Source organism: Neomonachus schauinslandi, chromosome 6 (genome assembly GCF_002201575.2).
Source record: "Neomonachus schauinslandi chromosome 6, ASM220157v2, whole genome shotgun sequence".
Classification (NCBI taxonomy): domain Eukaryota; kingdom Metazoa; phylum Chordata; class Mammalia; order Carnivora; family Phocidae; genus Neomonachus; species Neomonachus schauinslandi.
The window spans coordinates 64,092,918-64,107,748 of NC_058408.1; the positions used below are offsets into that span (position 1 = coordinate 64,092,918).

The 14,831-nt window shown below is 55.3% G+C and overlaps 1 protein-coding gene across 1 annotated transcript in view; it reads left to right on the forward strand.

Moving 5' to 3' along the window:
* Positions 1 to 14,831, forward strand: part of KIF26B (kinesin family member 26B) — a 442,436-nt gene that overhangs the window by 413,574 nt on the left and 14,031 nt on the right. The window contains exons 11-12 of the mRNA XM_021689868.1: positions 9,748 to 9,910; positions 10,717 to 14,110. Coding sequence (XP_021545543.1) covers positions 9,748 to 9,910; positions 10,717 to 14,110 — 3,557 coding nt within the window. The remainder of the gene's footprint in view (positions 1 to 9,747; positions 9,911 to 10,716; positions 14,111 to 14,831) is intronic.

Below are 14,831 nucleotides of genomic sequence, written 5' to 3' on the forward strand. Positions count from 1 at the left end.
TCCCAGTCATGCTAAACAAAGTAAAAATAGATATAAGATCTTTTCCCTTCTGTGCTAGAGCTAATATGTCATTAACGTGTCCAAGTTACTATAAAGAAAGGTCCAAATGAAAAGAAAGATCAAAATAAAAGAACAGCTCCTACCCAAAGGTTCTCAGGATCGTGTTGAAAAAAGCGAGCTGGCACAGGTGCCTGGGTGGCTCAGTTGGTTAGGCGACTGCCTTCGGCTCAGGTCATGATCCTGGAGTCCCTGGATCGAGTCCCGCATTGGGCTCCCTGCTCGGCAGGGAGTCTGCTTCTCCCTCCGACCCTCCCCCCTTTCATGCTCTCTCTCTCTCAGTCTCTCTCTCTCAAATAAATAAATAAAATCTTTTAAAAAAAAAAAAGCGAGCTGGCATTAGCCACACTGTGGGGTATGAGGGCACAGACTGCCAAGTTGGACTTCTGTAGAGTCCAACTGAAAAGTTAGAAGAGTTCACCTAAGCCACTCCCACTTCTGACACCAACAGCAAGTTTGAAGGGTTCCCAAAACCACCCTCGAGTTTGGTAATTCACTAGGAGGACTCCCAGACTCACTGAAGGTACCCACAGCTGTGATTCGTTACAGAGACAGGATACAGATTAAAACTAGCCCAAGGAAAAGGAACATGTGTGTGAAGCTTCTGTTGTCCTGTCCCGTGCAGTCACAGTGGGTTACCCTTCCAGTGTACATGACAGTACATGCCACCCAAAGGCTCACTTGAGCTTTGGTGTGCAGAGTTTTTATTGGGGCTACATTATATAGGAATGATTGATTGATTGATTTCCCACATGGTCTCACTCAGTCTATACGTCAACTGATACAGCATGACCCAAAGTCCCTGTCCTAAATCATACAGTTGATCTTTGTGGTGTGGCCAGCCCCCACCCTAAGATGGTCAGGTGTGGCCCTCTGATCTGGGGTAGCCAGTCCCTGCCCTAAACAAAGACCCTCCTAACAGATATGACATAGATTACCTCCCAGAGGCTGAGGGCAAAGGCTAGACTTCTTTGGGCAAAGCCATGTTCTTTACTACACAAGAACTCTGAGCAAAGAGGAAGTGCTGGGTTTAGGGGGGATTAGTATGAGCTTGGATGACCAAATATTTGAGGAGCAATGGAAGGCATGTGGAATATTCCCAAGCAAGAGAACCTATAAGGGAGGATATGATAAATGTCTTTTAAAAATGGGAAGGGCCACTGTGTGCATGAGAATTACTCTTACGCTGTGTTGCCCCTAGAATACAGTGAGTGCCCATGGTTAGATGCCTAAGGAAGATTTAAGTTCAGTATAAGACAGAGCTTTTTGATAATTGAGGCTCTTCAAAAGTATCACACAGGCTACCCCAGGAGTTGGTAAGTTCTCAGTCATTCCAAGTATTCTGGCAGAGAGCAGATCACCTGCTACAGTGGCAATTCTTTTCCAGAAAATGCAGTGACCCCTGAGAATCCTTCCAACTGTGATACTCTGTGCTTCTAAAAATACTGTTCAACCTGACTCAGAATCATATCCTGGAATCTCTATCCTGTAATTCTTATTGTATGAATTACCTTTAAAATACCTTATGTCATCCCTGTGTACTATGGCCTTGGAATGAATGTACATTTTCCTGAGCAGAACCAAGAATATCTAGAGCAATTCAGATTCTACTAATTCTGAGTGGTCAGCAACTTAGACTGGATGGAAGTTTTTCCTTGCTCTAGATGAGGAGGCTTGAGTTGTTTAAAAAGTGAATAATGTAAAAAAAAGTTTTCATGGAACACATTTAGCTTCTGAAAGTGAACCCATGTGTTACGATCAGTTTAGTCACTGCAAATATGTCTTTTTTAAAAAAAGAAGATTTTATTTATTTATTTGAGAGAGAGAGAGAGAGAGCAGGGGGAGGGGAAGAGGGAGAGAGAATTCTCAAGCAGACTCCCTACTGAGTGCAGAGCCTGACACGGGGCTCGATCTCTCGACCCTGAGATCATTACCTGAGTGGAAATCAAAAGCCAGATGCTTAACCGACTGAGCCACACAGGTGCCCCACAAGTATGTCTTATTACATGAGTTTGAAGCAGATTAGTTAGGATTTTAACTGGAAACCTTCTGACACCTTTATCTTAAAATATTCTGCCAAGACTATTCACTGTTTACAGTTTACAGGTGGTCTTTCTCATGAAGCAGGTGGAATTAATGTGAATTTTATCTTATTCAGATAAATGGAACACTGATATCCAGGATCAAATGGATTCGTGCAGCCCGGATTTCCTTAGATTTCGTCTTCCTCTGTGTACAGTGGTACTCTATTAGTCATAAAGCAGGTTTCATTGGCCCCAGCCCATATATGCAATGCAAACCCTTTAGCTTGCGTGAACTGGTTTTCCATCCAGATATTTTCCAATGTCCCATTCTCATGAATGCCTGTCACACGCCTAGTCCTGCCGGGGACAATGCTGCTTCACTGAGAATAGCAGGCCCCTGTGGGCCACCATCCCTTCTTTCCTGCCTCTCATTGGGCACAGCCAACAAAGCTCTAGAGCCACATGGTGCCAGCCCTAGGTAAGCAGGATGGCATGGGGATGAGGCATCTCTCCCGTGTATGTTTTTTAAAATATTTATTTTAGAGAGAACACACAAGATGGGGGAGGGAAGAGGTAGAGGGAAAGACGGAATCCTCAAGCAGACTCCATGCTGAGTGTGGAGCCTAACACAGGGCTCGATCTCACGACCCTGAGATCATGACCTGAGCTGGAACCAAGAGTTGGATGCTCCACCGACTGAGCCACCCAGGCGCACCCCCTCATCTCTCCCATGTATTACCCTGTGTCAGAGGACTTCCAAAATGGTGCCATTTGTGTCTCAGGGTTCTACGATGTCTAATCAAGAACCTCGTGAGGGAACAATTAGGTTAACCTTGTTCACTCTCTGCAGTTACAGTTTCAGGCCCTCCACCAACAGCAGGTCTCAGGTTAAGCAAGGCATGAACTCAGACCAGGTGCCATATTGGTTGGGTCACCAAGACTGGTCCTTCAGCTGGCACTGGGTGGCTCTCCAAAGGGTCCTTCTCTAAGCTCTCCCCTGATGAGGGAAGTCACCACCTCTCAGCTAAATGCTGGTGCTTCTAGACGCACCTCTAACACACGTGTGGGTATCAAGGCCTCTGTCCCATCTGAGAGCTGTACTTCTCTGTCCAGTTTGCCTTATTACACATCCTGCTCCCCTGCGTCCCACAACGGACACCTGCTTATGCCGTCGGCAGCACAAAGGGAACAATATCTGAACCATTCTAACTTTGTGTAACTTCTTTTGAAAATGCCATTAGGATAACATGGCTCATACCAAGCTTTTGGTTCTTTTGTAGCAACCAGAACCAGATCATTCATGCCCTGAAATGTTGGCGCCCTCGAGGGGAACATTGCCAAGAAAAGGCCGTTCCTGCAGAGCAGATGGTTTCCCTAAAGAGAAGGCGTACCAAGTCTCCTCCCAAAAGTGCACGTGTCTGTGCCACAATCATGAGAAGGGGGTCACCAAGTCCCTTACAGATAAATTAACTCAAGGGAAGTTCTTTTCCCCTGTGGATGTACGTATTTCAGTCTGTCAGCTCAACAATGTCACAAAGCCATCTGCTTGGGACCTAGAAGACAGGACGAGAACTGCCCTCATCCAGGAGCACCCTGGTCTCCAGTACTTGGGCTGGCATCAGGAGTCACTGGTGACCCCTTGGGTGACAGTAGGAAAAGATGTTCACAGGCCAATGGGGTGTGAATAGGAAGGAGGCAGCGGGAAAGAGCTCATAGAGTACCATTTGAGTGGCCAAAACTAGGTCAAGTTCGTGACATTAACCTACCTCTTCTTTTCCATTCTGTCCCTGCTTCCTTTTCACTGTCCTCTTTCCTCCTGGTGGTTGGTGCGTGGATGCAGGGGCCTGGGGGCAGAGCTGCAGGGTCAGAACTCTCGTGGCTGACTTGAGACCTAGCCACTCTCACCCAGCACGTCAAGCTGCCTGTCTCAGGCTCTACAGCACATTTCGGCAGTTTCCGGGTAACATGGGTAGAAAACGGGATGGTTTCTAGAATGCAGTGTGGCTCCAGGGCCATATCCTTAAGAACTCGAGGGATGCCGATGTTTTCTTGGCATTGAAATATTGTTACCTTGATCTGGGATATCTGATGCCTCCCAGAATTTCGCATGTGTGGTTTCCATTCTCTGATACTGATGGCACAACACTTGTAGAAAAACACTCTCCTGACTCTGAAGAAGAGCCTGCCTGTGCGCATGCGGGGTGGGTGCCCATGTGCCTGAGTTTGGGGTTTGTAGGTCTGCTGTGGTCCTAGCCGCCCACAGGAGGTTTTCTCTTGCAAATTGTTCTGGAGCTTAGTTAGTTTTCTGGATTAATGAAGCTCCTTTCTTCCCACATTGCGGGGAGTTTGCTTCTCCCTCTAACCCTACCCCCTCTTGCGCTCTCTCTCTCTCACTCTCTCTCTCAAATAAATAAATAAAATCTTTAAAAAAAAGAGAGAGAGAATTGACAGGAGTGGACATCTACAGACTCGCTCATGAGAAGCAGAGTCAAAGGGAGGGCACCCCGGGGGGCTGTGGGCAGGCTGCCTGACATGGCGATTCAGAGCTCACCACCTCTGTCTCCTTCACAAAGACTTGGTTCACAGATGCCCCACTTGGTACCTCTAGGGTTCTATCACCGCCTTTCTGGAAAAGGAGGCTACTTCGCACTGCTCATGAAAGGAATGGCCTTCTTCGTGTGCCGTGACCTGGCCGGCACTGCCGTGTGACACGGAAAGCTTGTGTTTCAGCAGAACCCCGAACGGTCTCGCCATCTGGGAGAGCTTGGGAGGGTTTCCTCCCCCGAGGGTCCACATACAACGCGCTGCAGATTCCAAACCACCCTTTCCAAAAGGAATTTAGAGTTTTGTGGGGTGTTTGGGGCAAATAAATGTTAGCCACATAGGGGAACCGAGCCCAGGAGACAGACTGTGCTGTCACCATGGAGGTGAGGGTGTGTCTAGAAGTCGGGGAGTTACGGTGACGATGGGGGACAGCCCTCAGCCTCGGAGTGGGGGGATCTTTGCTTATCATGTGCAGTGTTAGATGTGCCGTTGGCGTTAACAAATGATGTCGTCATGTGTGTGCCTCGCTGGGTAGCCGGCTCCATGATTACGACCTTGTCCCTCCTCCCTGCCCTGTCCCTGTCCCTGCACCTTGCATCCAGTCAGCACATGCTCACTATGCGCTTCTTGAATGAGCTGCTGCTGACGTGAGTGAATGAGTGTGCGCAGCCTCACAGCCCCTTAGGAAGGACAGGCTCTGCTTCTGTGTGCGATAGGAGGTGATCTGGGCAGTTGCCCGTAGCTGTGTCCTGGTGCTCGAGTGATTTCTGAAGCTCAGGATTTGCTCCTCTGCTGGTTTCTGTTTGGCAAGAGATGATTGAATAGCGAGGAAATCACCACCCTCCTTCGTGCTCTGGTTGGTGACTCTTTGGTGCTGTGTCTGGGATGAGACCATGCTATGTCATTACTCTCGGACACAGGGCAAAAACAACAACAACAACAAAACAAAACAAACACCCTCTTTCTGTAAAGGCCCGGATAGGAGACATTTGTGGCTTTGTGGGCCACACAGGCTCTGTCGTAACCACTCAGCTCTGCTGTCGTGGCACCAAAGCAGACAGAGCCAGTATGTTAATAGGCATGGCTGTGTTCCAATAAAACTTTATTTATAAAAGCAGGTGGTGGTCCGGCTTTGGCCTGCAAGTCCTGGTTTGTCAGCCCATGTACATGCTCATCATGCTTTAATTTTAGCATTATCACTATGAACATTTGTTCATGATCCTGTTCTTGCTGTGTCTAAGAAAAAGTCGACTTGTTTTAAAAAACAAGACATTTTTCCAAAATTTTTAAAAGATGTGTGCCATTTGGGGTGGGAGGGAGGTGGAATATGTGTGCATGGAACGTGGCTGCTTCAAAGGGGGAATGGTCCTTCCCCAGACCCGCCGGCTCTGCTGTCACCGGCCCCCTCCTGCCCCAGCTGTCCTGTCTAGCCAGGACCCCTCCCACGTAGCCCCCGAGTCCCTACAACCCTCCTCCAGCCTGGCCCTGGGGCTTGGGGGCTACTAGTTCCACACCTGCGAGCTTCTCTTCCTCTTGCCTCAGCCTTGATGCAGAGGCGTGGACCGAATCTCTGCTGGCTTTTGCCCTAGAAACTCTTTTGAATCTTTATTTTCCTACCAAAGACACTGAGTGAAATCTACAGTTTTCAGCCTTTAGTACCCTGCCCGTTCTTTCACCTTCCCTCCCCAACTTAACTGTCTTTGTTCCAAGTTAAAAGATCATCACAAGGTGGAAAAAACCCAAAGCTTTATAGCCACCATTTTTCATTCCCATAAGAGGATGTTTGAGAGTCTAGAGAGGCCCGTGTGAAGGAGTCTTGCTCACGGGTTTACTGGCTTTCCTCGAGGAGAGCTAAAATGCCGGTTGCCAAGCAACACACATGCCCTGGCTTCTTCCAACAATGTGGACTTGAAAAAAAAAAAATCGTCCTGTGATTGACTCATGAATGGGGAATCAAGTGGAAATGCACCGGGCAGACAGTTTGGTGTGACAACGTTCTGTCTTGATTCTGGCCCCTTTGCCTGAGGACTCACACGTGGCCACACAGAGAAGTGAGCAGAGTGTGTCCTCAGCAGCGTTCACCTGATTAACAAGCATTACATGAGGGATTTCAAAGCCTCCTGGACCCTCGTCACTTGCGGATTCCATATTTGCGAATTACATTCAAAACCAATGCTAGCGGTGTGTTTGCGGTCATTTGCAGACATGCGTGGTACTCAAACCTTTGAGTGGCTTGATGCATATGTACCCAGCTGAGGTGGGCAAGCCAACACTCTGCCTCCTTGTTTTGCCTCTCTTCCTGTAAACCAGGGCCCTTTGCAGGGTTATTTAGTGCCATGTTGTTTGTATTTGCGTGCTTTTTGGTGGTGGTTTTACTGGCCCCCAGCACAGTGGTCCCCAGCACAGTGCTGTGGGGGTGTCCGTGTTCCTTGGTGCAAGAAGGCTGGGATGTGCCTTACGGAGAAAATATATATGTTAGAGAAGCTTGGTTCAGGTATGACCAGTGTTGTTGGCATGAGTTCAATGCTAATGAATCAACAAGATGCTTCATCCAGAAAATGGAAGAGGGGATTCACTGATCTATACATCAGGCTGCTCTAGAAAGTATAAGGTAACCTCTAAAGCGTGTGATGAAGCTATGGGGAAAATGGCTATATTTGTGGATCCATAAGAGGACTGATAAAATTCTTTTTTTAAAAAAGCGGGCTCCTGGGTGGCTCAGTCGTTAAGCATCTGCCTTCGGCTCAGGTCACGATCCCAGGGTCCTGGGATCAAGCCCCCCGTCGGGCTCTCTGCTCCGCGGGAAGCCTGCTTCTCCCTCTCACACCCCCGCCCCCCCCCACCACTTGTGTTCCCTCTCTTGCTGTCTTTCTCTGTCAAATAAATAAAATCTTAAAAACAAAAAACAAAAAAACACAGTGGACAATCTTGTGAGGCTAAAAGCCAAAGAAATTTATGTTCATATTACCCAGAGTCAGGAAAATGTTAAACCGTTCTCAGCTAGTGTTCTATTATAATGAAAGGGTGCATATAATTTATAAAATTTGTAAGAAAGGTGTGTTAAATCAGGGGACTTTAACCAGGAACACCTGGAACAGGGTTACATTGCTGGGTGCTGGGTGCTGTCCTGGGCAGGGTTCACGACCTCAGTGTTCACAGAGACTTAGACGAACATGACCACCACGAACAGTAAGAACGAATGGACTGAAAGGATCACAACTTCACCCTAACGGGATCTGTCTTCCACTTGAAGACACGGGAAAAACAAAGCCTGGGACTCGCCCCGATGCTGTGTCGCAGCTCAGCGTGTCTGCCGGGGGTGGGACCGGATTTCCCATCCGGCCATCACTGGTGGCGTCCCTGATGCGCCTGCTGGAAGTGAAGTGTTGACCGCTAGGCCTGGATCCTCCGGCACACCCCCCTTACCAGTCCTAGTCCATTAAGGGGGCTAGAACGGAATACCACAGACTGGGGAGCCGGTGGGGGTGGGGGGCTGAAACCACAGATCTTTATTTCTCTCTGTTCTGGAGAAGTCCAACAAGGCACCGGCAGATCTCGTGTCCCGTGAGAGAGGTTTCCTGGTTCACAGAGGGCCACCTTCTTGCGACAGGGGTGAGGGAGCTCCTGCAAGTTCCCTCATTAGAGCCCCATTCCCGTTCATGAGGGCGCCACCCTCATGACCGGTCCCCTCCCGAAGGTCCCACCTCCTAATGGCATCACTCTGGGGGCTAGGTTTCAACCTACGAATTTGAGGGACATAAACAGTCCGTCCAGAACACTCGCCTTGCATGACTTTTATCACTAATGACTTCTCTTGAAGGGAAACCCTGCTATATTTTTTAAATTGCCCAGGACCTGAGCCACAGCAAGCCCGGCCTCCCCAGTTGATGCCTTAATTGGTTCCAGGTGGAAAGGCAAACGATGGCTTGTCTATCGGGATCTTCCTCCCTGAAGGCCTGATGCAGGTCACGTGTGAGATGGTTTCCCTGTGTCCGAGGCCTAATCTCTGCTGACAACAGCCTGCCTCTCACAGCCGGCCTGCCGAGCTGGAAGGCCCCTCTCCAGGGAGCTCTGCGGAGGTGGCTGGCAGACAGCCTGGTGGGGACGCGGGTGTGAGGACAGGACCCTTGCACCTGGTGTCACGAACACGACACAGAGCTGTGCACGCAGGGCACGGGAAACACAGAGGCTGCCTCTGCCCTCGGGATCAGGGAAGGCTCCAGGGCGGAAATGACATCTGGCAGCAGTTGAGGGGATGAGCACTGATGATGATGTAAGCAGAAGCCTTTAAGAGCAAGGCAGGGAGAATGCAGGGACGAGGATAAGAATGGAAAAACAGGAGTCATTCCTCCAGGTCAGTTTTTGAAGAGCCTGGAAACACCATCTGTGAACTCCCGGGCCTCATTATCACCACTCAGGGCCCCGGCCCTACACAGTGCCTGCAGAGTCTCCAGAGGAGGGCTTTCTAGAAAGTTCCGTGTTCCGTGGCTGGCTGGCTGACTGCTTGGGGCGATGTCTGTGTTGCCCCACTTGAGATCAGGAATACATATACCTTCTTCTGCATTTCCACTGTGTACAAATACAAGAGTAAGAGACAATGGTAATAAAGCACCTGCAACTCTGCAAACAAACCGCATACGTTACAAACACGCAGATCTTCCACGCGAGTTCATGGCTGGCAGGCTGCTTTCCCCTGCGGGGACTGCTTGCGTGCAGACACTTGCAGAGAAGGGCCGTGTACGCAGACAGCCTGCCGATCACTAGCCACAGAGCCGTTCTGTCCTGCTCCTTCCTCTCTTTCTATCCCCAGGTCCCGTTATGCGCAATGTCCTGTGTGCACGCAGACACACAGGATTACCCAACGGCAGGACAGCAGGGCCCAGGGAGATGTTTTGCATGAAGTCCATCCTTGGGTTTGGAGCCCTAGCTCAGCTGCCAACTACAAATAGCCCCATGCTAAAAAACAATGCTCATTAGTATGCCATTTAAAAACAATGAGAAAAAAAAAACAAAACCCTGCGGCCCACAACAACAAGAGCCACGTAGAGGCCCGAAGTCCCACCCTGACAGCCAGAGTGAAGCCTGGCCCACTAATGCAGCCCTAATTCACTTTGTCCGGCAGAGAGAGCAAGCTCACCATGCTGCTGCGGGAGTCCCTAGGGAACGTGAACTGCCGCACCACCATGATTGCGCACATCTCGGCCGCCGCCGGCAGCTACGCTGAAACCCTGTCCACCATCCAGATCGCCTCGAGGGTCTTGAGGATGAAGAAAAAGAAAACGAAGGTAAGGAGCTCCCGGGAGGTGCAGTGGAGGAAGGCGCTTTGGGAGCCCGACCGCGAGCCCCCAGCCCCAGGGGCAGGGGTGTGCGGGGCTGCCCACGCCATCTGGCAGTCACTCAGGGCGGGAGAGCCGTCAGGCCGGCGATGTCCCATTCCCCTGACAGTGGCCGGTCATCCAGCCCGGACCCCTACCCGGGAGTGCTCAGCCCACTTTTAGGCAGTTTGGATGGACTGCTACTCCTTTGCGATGAAGAATTGGCCACGGATGAGAAATATTCCACGTCTCTCTCCCCGCCTTGGTCCCACGTAGGTCAGAACCGTGTCCTTCAAGCAGTTGAGCCCACAGGGGGTTGTCAGCTCCCTGCGCGCATGGCCCTACTTCCCTGGCATTTCCAGGAATCGTTTCTGGGCTCCTGGGTTTTGCCGTGTGAACTCTGTGTCTCTGGCTGAGGCCCAGGGTCTGCTGGAATGACCAGCTTGTGTTCTCAGAGGCAAAGCCAGGACAGTTGGTGGCGTGACAAGAATGTGACCCGTCAGCCTTCCAGAGGTCAGACGGGGTCTGGGCTGGTCACCTTTCCTGAGCAGGCTCTGTGCCCGGTGGGCCACACAGGGGCTCCTCTTCCCACAAGAGGCCATGGTGTGCAAGGCTGGGGCACTCCAGCCTGCTGCACCATGAGAAATGGCCCAAGGCAGGGAGGCCAACTGGGGTGGCCTGGGGGGCCTGCCTGGAGTCTGCCTGTGGGTTCACGGAGGGGGTGGTGCATCTTGGGAGAGCTGCCCCTGCTGACCTCCCTCCTCTCTCACCCACAGTACACGTCGAGCTCCTCTGGCGGGGAGAGCTCCTGTGAAGAAGGCCGGATGCGCAGGCCCACCCAGCTGCGGCCCTTCCAGGCCAGGGCCGCGGCGGAGCCAGACTTCCCCAGCCCTCAGCTGCCCAGTGAGCCCGACTACTCCTCCAGCAGTGAGCAGTCCTGCGACACAGTCATCTACATCGGGCCCAACGGCACGGCCCTGTCGGACAAGGAGCTCACAGACAACGAGGGCCCCCCCGACTTTGTCCCCATCGTGCCGGCCCTGCAGAAGGTCCAGGGCGACAGCCGGCCCGCAGAGGCCAGTGGGGCCGTGGCCAGCAAATCGGAAAGGGACTGCTTGAAGTGCAACACGTTTGCCGAGCTGCAGGAGAGGCTGGGCTGCATCGACGGCAGCGAAGAGCCCAGTCGGTTTCCTTTCGAAGAGCTGCCTGCCCAGTTTGGGGCAGAGCAGGCCAGCAAGTGTGCCCCGTCAGGCCAGGCGGCCGGGGCAAGCCCACTCTGTGCGTCCGACAGGGAAGATGACGGGTCCGACGGCCAGCCCACCGACAGAGAAGGCACCGCCCCTCCCGCCTCCAAGATGCAGAGAAATCACTCACCCGGCCCGGCCCCTGCCCCTGGCCCCGCGCCGCCCAGCAGCCCCAGCCCTGCCTCGCCCAGGAGCATCCCGGGCAGCAGCAGCGAGCACAGCGCGGCCAGCCTCCAGAGCAGCCGAGAAAGCCTGAACTCCTGCGGCTTTGTGGAAGGCAAGCCCAGGCCGATGGGCTCCCCGCGGCTGGGCATCGCCAGCCTGTCCAAGACCTCAGAGTACAAGCCGACCAGCTCTCCCTCCCAGAGATGCAAAGTCTACACCCAGAAGGGCGTCCTGCCTTCTCCTGCCCCCCTGCCTCCACTGAGCAAGGGTTCCGGCCTGCTCTCTAGCGAGTCCCTGATGCAGCCTGAGGTGCGCACCCCCCCAGTCGGAATGAGCCCCCAGGTCTTGAAGAAATCCATGTCCGCTGGGAGCGAGGGGTTCCCCGAAAGCCCTGGCGAGGACGAGCCTCAGGCAGTGACTTCCCCGGATTCTAAGAAGGAGATCCTGAGCACCACGCTGGTGACGGTGCAGCAGCCACTGGAGCTGAACGGTGAGGACGAGCTGGTGTTCACGCTGGTAGAGGAGCTGACCATCAGCGGGGTCCTGGGCGGTGGCCGCCCCACCAGCATCATCAGCTTCAACAGCGACTGCTCCGTGCAGGCCCTGGCCTCGGGCTCCCGGCCTGTCAGCATCATCGGCAGCATCAGCGAGGACCTGGAGTGCTACTCCAGCGTGGCGCCCGTCTCCGAGGTCAGCATCACGCAGTTCCTGCCCCTCCCGAAGCTGACCCTGGACGAGAAGGCCTGCGAGGCCGGGAGCAGACGTTCATCCATCAGCTCCTGGCTGAGCGAGATGAGCGCCGGCAGTGATGGGGAGCAGTCCTGCCACAGTTTCATAGCCCAGACGTGCTTCGGGCACGGGGAGGCCATGGCAGAGCCCCCGGCCTTGGAGCTCGGCGGCAGCATCCAGAACAGTGCCGTGGTGTGTCGGGAGAAGCCCAAGGCAGGCCCCGACAATTTGCTCATCTTGCCTGACGTGAGCGAAGACTCTTTCAACAAGGCGGCCCCCATCAAAGGCTGCAAGATCTCCACGCTGGGCAAAGCCATGGTCACCATCTCCAACACGGCAAATCTGGGCGGCTGCGAGGGCTACATCCCCATGAAGACCAACATTACAGTCTACCCCTGCATCGCCATGAGCCCCCGGCCTGTCCAAGAGCCCGAGGCGTCCATCGCCCCCACCGTCAGCTCAGCGCCCAGAGCAGCGCAGGCCCAGGACAGCAGGGAGACTGGTGCAAAGACAGAGATGAAATTTGAGGATCCTTGGCTAAAACGAGAAGAGGAGGTCAAAAAAGAGAGTGCCTATCCCAGTGAAGAGGGGACTGGGTGTGAGGCTGCCACAGGCCCCCCGAAGCCCGAGGCCAGGGCAGAACAAGACAGGAAGGCCAGCCCCGGGGACAGGCTGAGCAGCAGCAGCAGTGAGGTGTCCGCCTCACCAGGGAGCGACACCTTCAGAAGGGTGGTGGATGGCTGTGAGATGGCCCTGCCCGGCGCAGCGGCCCAGAGCCCTGTGCACCCCAACAGGAGCCTCAAGTCAAGCAGCCTGCCCAGGGCTTTCCAGAAGGCCAGCAGACAGGAGGAACTGGGCAGCCTGTTCTACCACTGCGCCGCGGAGACCAACGGGCTGGGCTCGCCCCCCTGCAAGGCAACCCCGGAGAGGAAGGTGGCGTCACCCAAGCACGGAGTCCTGGCTCGGCCCAAAGGGACGCCCCCTCTGCCGCCGGTCCGCAAGTCCAGCCTGGACCAGAAGAACCGGGCCAGCCCCCAGCACAGCGCCTGCAGCAGCAGCACCGGCAGCCCCTCGCACCCCTCGCACCCGCCGGCGCCCTTCCTGGCCGCGTTCCCGGACGAGGCCGGCGGCAGGCTGAAGGAGGCCAGCAGCAGCAGGCTCTTCAGTGCTAAGCTGGAGCAGCTGGCCAGCAGGACCAACTCCCTGGGCCGGGCCACGGTCAGCCATTACGAGTGCCTCTCGCTGGAGAGGGCCGAGAGCCTGTGCGCGGGCAGCTGGCGGGCGCACGCGGGCAAGGACAGCACGATGCCCCGCGCAGGCAGGAGCCCGGGCCGTGGCGGCGCCGCCGGGGCCTCGCCCACCGCCCCGGGCCCCGCGCCGCCCCCCGCCACCTCCGCCGCCTCGTCGCCCAAGGCCGGCCCGTGCAAGATCTCGGCCGTGAGCAAGCTCCTGCTGGCCAGCCCCAAGGCGCGCAGCCTGGCCACCGCCACCACCAAGACGCTCAGCTTCTCCACCAAGTCCCTGCCGCAGTCGGTGGGCCAGAGCCCGGGCCTGGCGGCCAGCGCCAAGCCCACGTCCTGGTCCACGCAGTCCCTGAGCCGCAGCCGGGGCGCCGGGCCCGCCTGCAAGCTGCCGCTGCGCGCCGTCAACGGGCGCATCTCGGAGCTGCTGCAGGGCGGCGCGGGCGCGCGGGGCGCCGACGGGCGCGCGGGGGCGACGGGCGAGGAGCGGCCGGCCGCGCCCCCACTGCCCTCGCCCTACAGCAAGGTAACGCCGCCGCGCCGGCCACACCGCTGCAGCAGCGGCCACGGCAGCGACAACAGTAGCGTGCTGAGCGGCGAGCTGCCGCCCGCCATGGGCAAGACGGCCCTGTTCTACCACAGCGGCGGCAGCAGCGGCTACGAGAGCGTGCTGCGCGACAGCGAGGCCACCGGCAGCGCCTCGTCTGCGCACGACTCCACGAGCGACAACAGCAGCTCCGTGGGCGGCCGCTGCCGCAGCCTCAAAGCCCCGAAGAAGCGCTCCAACTCAGGTAGGCGCCCGGCCCTCCAGAGGACCCCGCACCCCAAGCCCTGGGCGCCTGAGTGCAGTTCCGGGAGTGGCTGCACCACCGCGCAGCGCTTTCCTAAGCGTCGGGTCACCGTCACTAGCCTCGCAGCACGGCGGCTGCAGGTGCCAAAACGTGGGGCTGCTGGCCCCCCGAGACCCGGCGGCCACCCTCCCACGGTGGCATAGAGCCCGCTGGTCGCATGGGCTGTGTGCTGGAGAGGCCCTTCCTGCACGTCCCCCAGGCACACTCGTGGACAGTCGCGTATGCACGGCCGCCGTGGCGCCTGCAGTGTGCCCCACCCTCTGAACTGATGCGAGTGTGCACACGCGCACACACACACAGTGCACCAGCACGATCCCCACACACACACAGTGCACCAGCACGATCCTCACACCACACAGTGCACCAGCACAATACACACACACAGTGCACCAGCACGATCCCCCCACACACAGTGCACCAGTACGATCCCAACACACACAGTGCACCAGCATGAACCCTCCCACACACACAGTGCACCAGCACGATCCCCACACACAGTGCACCAGCACGATCCCCACACACACAGTGCACCAGCACGATTGCCACACACACACAGGGCACCAGCACAACACACACACACACAGTGAACAAGCACGATACACACACACACAGCGCACCAGCACGATCCCTCCCACGCACAGTGCACTAGCACGATCCATAT